This window comes from Myxine glutinosa, chromosome 4, assembly GCF_964187855.1.
Source record: "Myxine glutinosa chromosome 4, kmMyxGlut1.1, whole genome shotgun sequence".
Lineage (NCBI taxonomy): Eukaryota > Metazoa > Chordata > Myxini > Myxiniformes > Myxinidae > Myxine > Myxine glutinosa.
In genome coordinates, this window is record NC_136264.1 from 206,274,038 (window position 1) to 206,284,084 (window position 10,047).

At 43.2% G+C, this 10,047-nt stretch overlaps 1 protein-coding gene across 1 annotated transcript; it reads right to left on the bottom strand.

Annotated features, from left to right (window-relative positions):
* Positions 1-390: 390 nt before the first annotated feature.
* On the bottom strand, positions 391-1,653 carry LOC137426018 (bridge-like lipid transfer protein family member 2). Its single transcript, XM_068114740.2, has 3 exons — positions 1,562-1,653; positions 877-1,032; positions 391-654 (listed from the first exon to the last, which is right to left on the bottom strand). The coding sequence occupies exons 1-3, from the start codon at positions 1,613-1,615 to the stop codon at positions 523-525; spliced, it is 342 nt and encodes a 113-aa protein (XP_067970841.2). The 5' UTR covers positions 1,616-1,653; the 3' UTR covers positions 391-522.
* Between the last annotated feature and the right edge of the window lie 8,394 nt (positions 1,654-10,047).

Below are 10,047 nucleotides of genomic sequence, written 5' to 3' on the forward strand. Positions count from 1 at the left end.
CCAAACTTCTCACTCGTCATGGGCAGGTTGATGGACTCAATTTTATATTACATCAATTTGGGCCTCACTCAATCCTTCAGCCATAATGTCCCACCATCCTCCTCCAACTTGCACAGATCAAAGATGTTCTTCTAGAATACAACACTTGGTAACCTTTAAAATTCAAAAATGAATGCTCACTTCCACTTGCACCATCTACTCTCATCTATGAACAAACTCTACATCTGTCGATTTGTGTCCTTCCTTCCGGTATTTCAAGAGTGCTGCCCATTGTCGTGTCATGCGTCACTTCCAGTATTTCAAGAGTGCTGCCCATCGTCATGTCAAGCGTCATTTCATAACCACAACTGCTCTCTTTGACCTCTCCACTTCCTACCAACCCCTTTCCTTTCTGCAAATCAACCATTGTGTGATGTCCTGGTCTTCCTGTTCCAATTTGATTCTCTGTCAGTCTGTGAACCTGCTATCCTCTCTCACTTAGCTCCTCCATGGGCCTAGATCGTTAAATTGAAAAAGTGCAGTTCAGTCAGACCTGATCAAAATATTGAGCTCTTCGCTGCGAGCCTGCAGATCAGCCTTGTCCTGTGTCAACTTATCCTGTAGGTCATGGATTCTCTGTACCAACTCTTCTGTCTCACCACATTCTTCCAGATCCTGAAGACAGCAAGAGATATTTCATTATTAACAATAGAACATGGTGATAAGATGGACAAAGTTGTATCGAGGCTTCAATTAAAACGCAAGAAGCTGTCCATTTACAAACACCTCTGCCTTTCTACCAACTGCTCCTTCCTTGTGTATGTAGCATGCAGGTGTTTTTTAAGCAATATTAAATATACATCTCCCACCAAATTTGACCAAATGAAGAACATATACCTTATGATTGTTGTAAATCTCTCTTTCGAGCTGTCGTGTTTGTGAAAGTTGAGCACGAAGCGCTTCCTGCAGGTGTAGAATCCCACTTCGCTGCTCCTCAGGATGACTTGATATCTCAAGCTGAAAACGTACTCGCTGCTTCTTCTCGCTGTGTGCCTGAACAAGAGCAGACCTAACAGTGAAGGCCGCTTTGAAATCAAAATATCATGGTGCCGAAAGTGATACCCTGGGAAATGTAGGCCAATAAGGTAACGGCTAATACTAGAATGGCACTCGGTAGAGAGCATACCTCTGCCAGGCTGAACAGTTTATATTTTGTATCACATTGATAGGCCGGACCAAGGTTTGTCATAATCGGTCCATAACCTTTTGAAATATCATGCTACATATCGTTTTGGCCCTATCTCAATTATTGTGAAGGATCACTTATAAATTAAAAACTTCTCATATGCAGAAATACAATCAAAAGGTGGTGTTTGTTGGTGGTGGGAAAAGATATCAGTTCACTGTTTCCTTGATAATTGTTGTCTCTTTCTTCCCAGTTAAACTCATTTTCTATATCCAGTGACATTGATCTAATCTTTTAAAAACCTTTGTTCAATTTACACTACAACCCAAAATCATCAAGCTTCCTCCTTTGCCATATAAAATACCATTAGAACCCTTAATTATCAACAGCTTGCACCTTGCGTCGTGGTTCAACGTAAAGGAGAAGATTGTTGAGGATGTCCAAAATCATAGCATACTGTGCAGGATTTGTACAAATCTCCAGGTCATTGTGAATCAAAGTGAAGGTGTCCACAGCACCTGAGAACAGAAAAAAAGGATTTGAGATGCTCAAAGTGCAACTTATAAATAACGAGTTTATTGTTTGTATTCCCATCTGAAGTCCTGGCTCTTGATGTGGAGAACCCAGGTTGAAGTCTCATATGCTATGTTTACTCAATCGATACTGATGTTCTAATTTATGGAAAGCGAGGAGGGGTAAGGAGCGAGGAGGAGGAGGAGTGGGATGAAAGTGGGGGAGGAGTGGGGATGAGAATGGGAGAGGGGAGTGGGGAGAGCTGGGAGGAGGTGGGAGGGAGCAAGGAAGGAGGGGAGAGCGAAAGCAAAGGTACCTGGCATTTCCAGGCAAGGGCCGGGTCCCTACCTCCACCCTTCCCCGCCCGAATCACACCCATTCTCCTCTCTCCTCACGCTCCGCATCATCCCTCCAGACTCCCGCCTGTCCCACTCCCTCCTCTCGCCCCGCCTCATCCCTCCAGACTCCCACAACACTTTTTCCCTCCCTCTTCCCACCCCATCCACCCTCCCTCCTGCCACCTCCGACCTTTCCCTCCCTCCTCCCACCCACCGCCCCTCCTCCAGACTCCCGCCCCACCTATTCCCCTCCCTCCTCCCACCCAACACCTCCCACCCATTTCGCTTCCTCCTCCCACCTGGGTACCCGGCTTTGCCCGGGATCTAACATACATCGATTGGACTACCACAATTAAGCACATGTTTAGAGACAAACATTTTATTTATCAACCTGCAAAATATTTAACAGAAACATCAACAAAGCTGAACATGTTATTGTAACCCTTTAGGTAGACAATATTGAATGCTTTTCTTTTCCTTCAAAGGCCAGAATATATAAATTGTTTAGCCCACGTAAAGTTGACCATGTGAAAAAAGATGTTCACAATCTGTTTTGGTGTCAGACAATCGAAACGCACTTTCTAACCAACTATATTGTGTAGGTATATGGATCAAAATCACTGATCCATATTTGGTGATCGGAGCTTCCATCCCACCAATTATATAGGTATCTAGGCTGAAATCTGAAAAAAGTTGGGCTTTTTATTGCTGAATATGGAGGTGGGAGCATACATAGCCTTCCTTAAATAAATACACATATGTGCTTCAGATAAAAGAATCGGTAATTTCTTAAATTTTTCAGATTTCACTCCAGATTTCGACAGTAAGATCCAGCAGATCCAGATCCACCAGCTCCAGATCCAGCAGCTCCGATCCTCAAATCAGAAGACAGATTTTGATCATGTACTTAAATTAGTCTGTGAGAGGCTTTCGTGGGAAATCTAATCGTATAATGCATAAAATCACTCCAAGCTCCTAATTTAAAACGATAGCACCAACAAAAGTGATCTATACAGTGATCTGTAGGAATGAAGATCAGACATTCGATGATGCGAGTGAGGAAAGTGAAAAAAAAAAATTTGAGTGCTTAATCGTGCAGAAAACATAGCAGCCTGTTCCAAGGCAAGGAGTTTTTGAGCACACCGAAACAAAGCTTTGGACCCCTGCAAGGGATCACAGGCTGACCGATGATAAAGCCGATTTTTGTTTTAATTAAAAAAGGCCGTTAATTATCTTCAAAAGGGGTGTTTAAATTTACCCAAACACTCAACTTTCATCCATGCACTCCCATGGAGTTCCCTTAGTATGCATGCAAAGTTTCGGGCCGCTAGGTTTTATGGTTTTGGAGTTATGAAGGAGACACACACATTCCCTTTACATTCCCTTGCATTTTTTGTGGTGGAAATGATCTTTTTCTGATTTTGTATGAAAAAGATCACCAAAAATGCTTTCCTATCATTTGAATAAAATTTGTGTTTGTACGCATGAAAAAACTGTACTAGTAACCAGTGAAGTTCCTTGATCGACAGTCGATCTGCATTACTGAGAGATATTGGATCACACAAAACTTGCAAGAAAATGGTTTTTCCAGATATCACAAAGTTGAGCCCATCAGGTGCCAAACTAAAGATGACTAACTGTGCATTTAAAGTTTGGATTCTTCAATCTCAGTTCCCCTTTCATTCATGCATTCCAGGTACTATTACAAACAGAACTGGTGCAAAGATTCTCCATATCCATACAAAATACAGTGTGGGTACATGTTTCAAGTGGCAAATTACTTCATCCTTTCACAGTCAAAGATAACAAGCGTTACGCCTGGGTCCCCCGTCTGTGAAGTGATGTGAGTTGACAAAGTGGAAGACGCAGGAAACATGGAAGAGTCGATAATATTTGCGAGTGGGTTGGAGACACACCCACACACCAGATTAGAAGTTAGTAGTTCGTTTATTTTTCAAGTAAAGATCAAACAAACAAATACGCAAATCAAACAAACAAAAACTTTCTTTTATATAATATACAGTCACGTGAAAAAGTAAGTACACCCCATGTAAAGTTTTGACTTTTTCAACATATTTCAACATACAGCTATTTGATCTTCATTTCAACAATATTGACAGATAAAGGTGATATAATAAAACAAATATCATGAAACATTTACATTTTGTAGTCCATTGTATAATTCAAATAAACATAAATGCAAATTTCGCATGTGGAAAAAGTAAGTACACCCCTACATTTATCACTACTTCAAATACCTAAAATTAGAATCAGGTGCAACAGCTCAGGTGCAAATGATTAGAACATCGTTAGAGAGGATCTTGGAGGAACCTGTCATATTTAAACTTCAGACATTTAGTTTGGTTTGCTCTTTGTTGTTGAAGTGTGTGGCGTCACCATGCCTAGATCAAAAGAGCTCTCTGAGGCCTTCAGAAAGAAGGTTATAGATGCCTACGAGTCTGGGAAGGGATTTAAAAAGATCTCCAAACAATTTGAAATCAATCATTCGACTGTCCGGAAGATCATCTACAAGTGGAGAAGATTCCAAACAACTGCCAACTTGTTCAGGCCAGGCCGCCCCAGCAAGTCCAGCCTGAGAGTAGACCGCAAGATGCTGAAACAAGTCTCTAAGAACCCCAGAATGTCATCACATGACCTACAGGTAGCTCTTGCCACTGTTGATGTCAAAGTTCACGAGTCTACCATCAGAAAGAGGCTGCACAAATTTGATCTACATGGGAGGTGTGCCAGGAGGAAACCTTTGCTGTCTAGAAAGAACATCAGGGCAAGACTAAAGTTTGCCAATGAACACGTAGGCAGAGACGAGCATTTCTGAAACAATGTGCTCTGGACAGATGAGTCAAAGGTAGACAGTGGCGTACCTAAGGTATGGCAGGTATGGCAAGTGCCCTGGGCGCCACTTGAAGGGGGGCGCCACTGAGCAGTTTCTATTAAAGTCAGACAAGCCATCCTCAGATAGTGAAAAAAGAATTTTCTTCAGATGTCTGATCTGTCTTTGATTATCATGGGTGCGAAGCACAAGGACGGCTAGATTGTTAAACCACTTATATAAATTATTAGGTAAAAATACAGTGCTGGGAGCTACATGACCACATACCTCTCAGTACCACTGCTCAGTGCCAACTGGCAGTAAGACCATTCTCCTGCACAAACTAGGGAGGTAGTCTAGAATTTTGTGCAAAATCTGTGAAATTTAATGTTCTTATTAAAAGTGCCATTTCCTTATTTCAGAGCATTGTGTAAGAAGACCATGAAACGTTTCTTCACGAAGAAGAAGGAAAGTGGAGCTGAAGGACGGAAGAGACGAAAATTGGAGATGGAGGAAGCCAAGAAGTCGAGCAAGTTCTTCATGCCCTTCTTTGAAAAGCCCGGAACAAGTTGTTCGACACATTCCATGGAGTCGCCTGCACCTGCGACAAGTTTGTTAGAATCCGAAGGTGGATCAAGTACAAATGCGTCACAAACCGAGGAGGAAGTCAAGTCAGATAAATCCGAGTATGACGAGATTAAAAGTGAGGCTGCCAGAGAGAACGTGGACATGACAGGAGGGGAAGACGATGGTGGTGGTGGTGATGTTGAGTTTATTGACGAGATTTTACTTGACGAGAATGAACCTGACGACACTGAACCTAGTGAACTGGATGGTGTCGAAGAGCCTCGAACTGTCATACCAGAAGTGATTGAACAGCATGACATTGGACTTCTGAAGTTCGACAAGGATACTGGAAAAGCAATTCTGCCTGACGCGTTGAGAGCAGAAATAATAACGCTGGGTTTGAAGTATTTCCAGAACAGTGAGGGGCCTTTCCTACCAACAAATAACCGCTCAATGAACAAAACTTGGTTCAAGAGGAAATTGGGAAAGGTCATGGTGAGGAAGTGACTCGCTCATGGCTGGTCTATTCCCCTTCTAAAAAGTCTGCATTTTGTGTCCATTCCCGGTCAGACCATCAATCCTCATTGGAGCAGTAAAGTGGATTCAACCAGTGGAAAGCACCTGAAAAGATTCGTGTTCATGAAAATGCTAAGAATCATCAGGAGTGCTTCACACAGTGGAAAGAAATGGAAAGAAATTTAGCTGAAAACAGAGGAGTTATTGACGCGGAACTTCAGTCACAGATTGAGAAGGTAAAGCAGAAGTGGCGTGATATCTTGACGAGAATCCTTCACTGCATAAAATTCCTTGCGACTCAGAACCTGGCTTTGCGAGGACACAGGGAGTCACTTCAGCTGGACGATGACTCCAATGTGGGAAATGTCCTTGGCTTACTGAAACTACTGGCCATCTTTGACCCTGTCATGAAAGAACACCTCACTCGTGTGGAAAGTCATCCTGGATCCACGTCTTATCTTTCACCGGGTGTCCAGAACAAATTCATCCACATGATGGCATCCTCTGTTCGCCAGAGGACATGATAGACAATGAAAACGAGACCACTGAAACAAGAAGTGACGCAAGGCAGCTGTATAACCGCATGTTGTTATGATATTCTGACTTTGCTAGGATTTTGGAACAAAGTACTCATTCGCATTGACCGTATTCAAAAGAGGCTGCAGGATCCTAGCATGAACTTCCACGATGCTGCTCTGGATTTGAAATCCCTCCGAGATCATTTTGATGATAAAAGACAAGTGTTGGTCAGTGAGTCACTCGAAGAAGGACTCGGTCTCTGTCAAGAATGGAATATTGAAGTTGAAAGACGTCAGCGACGAAAGAAACGAATGGCTGATGAGTACTCGAGAGATGCTGGGTTAACAGCCAAGGAGGAAATGGAAAGAGTCATGAAGGGAACACTCGACCATCTTCACAGAGAAATGGATGAAAGGTTCGCTCGTTTGCACGACACCGACGCCAAGTTTGGGTTCCTTCTCGATGTCGAGGGACTGTGTTACGGCGCCGTCAGTGACGACCTAAAGAAGAAGTGCGAAAATTTGGGCGAATTGTACAGCTCTGATGTTGATGGACAGCAGCTATATGAAGAAATTTTGGATTACAGAATGTTGCTATCAATTCGGGCCAACATGAAAATATCAAGACCTGAAGGGCTTCTCGAATTTATTGTTCAGTATGGAGATGAGAGCGTCTTCCCCAAACTTCGCATTGCTATTCAGATAATGCTAACCATCGCAGTTTCCATCGCCAGCTGTGAGAGATCATTCAGCAAGTTAAAACGAATACTTTCGAATTTGAGAGCCTCCATGGGTCAAGGCAGACTCTGTGATCTTGCTCTGCTGAGTGTAGAAAGAGAAGAAACTGAAAAAACTGACTTTGAGCACATCATAGACCAATTTGCATCAGTGAAAGCAAGGAAGGTGCAGTTGTAATTTTCATGTAGTGCCATAAGTTGTTAATTAAAAGATGAACGAGCTTGATTTGTATTTTTGAGCTGATTTTATGGTAAAGTTATCTAAAAGATGGGAGTGAGATGTTTGGACAGGGGCGCTATTTCAGTGCTTGCCATAGGCGCTGTTTTCCGTAGATACGCCCCCGAAGGTAGAGCTATTTGGCCACAGTACCAGAAGACATGTTTGGCGAAAACCAAAGACAGCATTTGACCACAAGAACTTGATACCAACTGTAAAGCATGGTGGTGAAAATATTATGGTTTGGGGCAGCTTTGCTGCATCAGGGCCTGCGCAGCTCACCATCATAGAATCCACTATGAATTCTTCATTGTACCAGAGGGTGCTTGAGGATAATGTGAGGCCATCTGTTGGAAAGTTGAAGCTCAACCGAAGGTGGACCTTGCAACATGACAATGACCTGAGACATACCAGTAAATCCACCAAGGAATGGCTGAAAAGAAAGAAATGGAGGGTTCTGGAATGGCCAAGTCAAAGCCCGGATCTAAATCCCATCGAGAATCGAGATGTTATGGGGGGATTTTAAACGAGCTGTGCATGCAAGAAACCCCTCAAACATCGCACAGCTGAAAGAATTCTGCATGGAGGAGTGGGCAAAAAAATTACCCAGTCGATGTCAGAGACTGGTAGACAGTTATAAGAAATGCCTACTTGAGGTTGTTTCTGCCAAAGGGGGCAATACCACCAATTAGAGCCAAGGGTGTACTAACTTTTTCCACATGCAAAATTTGCATTTATGTTTATTTAAATTATACAATGGACTACAAAATGTAAATGTTTCATGATATTTGTAATATTATATCACCTTTATCTATCAATATTGTTGAAATGAAGATCAAATAGCTGTATGTTGAAATATGTTGAAAAAGTCAAAACTTTACATGGGGTGTACTTACTTTTTTTACGTGACTGTAGATAATTGGGAAGGCTTGATTGGAGAAATGGAGAGGAGACTGAACCTGTGGAAAAGAGCCCCACCGCACCTTTCATTTAAGGGCCGTGTCTGAATTGCCAATAACTTGGTTGCTGCAACTTAATGGCATCGTTTTATTTGCCTCCAACCACCTCCAGCCTGGCGTTGGCTTAGCGGTTAGGGTGCTGGCTTGGGATCCTAGGATCCTGGGTTCGAATCCCGATCGATGGCTGAATTAATGCCAGGGGGGTTGACTCAGCCTGTCATCCTTCCGAGGTCGGCAAATTGAGTACCAGCTTGCTGGGATGAATGATCACGGTGTGTACCCCGATTCAGAATAGGCACACTGTATCCCTGCGCATCGTAAGAGCGTGACCAATGGTTGGCGTCAGGAAGGGCATCCGGCCATAAAAACATTGCCTCAAACAGGGAACCATGATTGTCATGGGGCCCGCAAGGCTAACCCCCGCTTTAGCGGGGAAAAATGGCCTTAAAACGATCATTCATTCATTCATTCACCGGAAGTGCTGCTTAGAATGATCCAGGCCAAACTTGTGGACTTTTTGGGGGGAGGCCATCATTGGCTGCGGCGAAATGTAATATGCCATACTTCATCTGAAGGAGGACAAGGCCTTGTTCACGTGAAATCCCGCCTCATGGCCTTTCGCTTGTGCTCCATTCAGCGCCTTCTATATGTTGAGCACCTGCCAAATTACCCATTGGCCTGTCATATTTTGCAACAGGCGGGCAGACTCGGCTATGGTCGTGAAGTATTCCTGACCCACCTCAAGGATGTGGATACAGCAACGCTCCCTATATTCTACCAGAGCCTTCTCAATGCCTAGAAAGGTCTTACAGTGAGTCGCAAAGAGGACACATACTCCCCAGGGATGTTCGAAATTGAACCACTGTTTTTCAACGCTCTCTTCCCTGATGTATTCAAGAGCCGTGATTTGTGCCAACGCTTCATTGATGCAGGCATGAACAAAGTATGGCACCTACGGCCAAATTCTGGTGTGGGGTGGAAGACTGTGGGAGAAATTTCAAATATGGCAGGAATTCGGTCCAAGAGGACAATCGACTTAATATTGAGGAAAGTCGTACAAAAAGGTCATCAGCTACGGGTATTATTGACTGGACATCCTGATGAGTCATATTTCCCAAAACTGATTTTTGACTGCTCCCCCAGAGAACTTCCACCTGTTAGCACAGGGACAACTTAATAGACGGGTCAAAATACAACCAGAACAGCCGTACCCCAAAAAAATTGCAAATTTTAGTTTTATTGCATTTCCTTATATTTTAAGACTTACTTAGGAACATATCAAAAGTTGGACAGAAATGGACCATGGGAAAGCAAAAATTTTTGACATGATAAAAATGTCACAAAACCATGCACGAAACCAAACCAAAAACCAAACCATGCACGAAACCATGCACAAAACCAAAACCATCTTACACGTCAGGTTGTTGGCAAGATTGTGGAAGTTGACCCTGGGTTTCAAGAACAAGTGGCAGAACTGGAGCAACTGTACATTTCCCTGGAGACTGTCGAAAGTGACACTATAGAGTCTGTGTTGCAATCAGAGTGCATTCATTTCATTGACAATAGATTGAATCAGGAAAGGAATAAACTTGCAAAGGACTCGAAAACCAGTGCACTTTGGATCAACTACCAGCGTATGTTGGGAATTGCAAGGGCACTTGTGGCAGCTGATCGGACGGGGTCCTGG

What these genes read in the sequence shown, in the direction of transcription:
- LOC137426018 (XM_068114740.2), bottom strand. Translation starts at nt 1,615, where the DNA reads ATGATTTTGGACATCCTCAACAATCTTCTCCTTTACGTTGAACCACGA. An exon ending in ACGTTGAACCACGACGCAAG is followed by an intron (nt 1,033 to 1,561) that starts GTGCAAGCTGTT and finishes GCTCTTGTTCAG; the next exon opens with GCACACAGCGAGAAGAAGCA. An exon ending in AGATTTACAACAATCATAAG is followed by an intron (nt 655 to 876) that starts GTATATGTTCTT and finishes TGCTGTCTTCAG; the next exon opens with GATCTGGAAGAATGTGGTGA.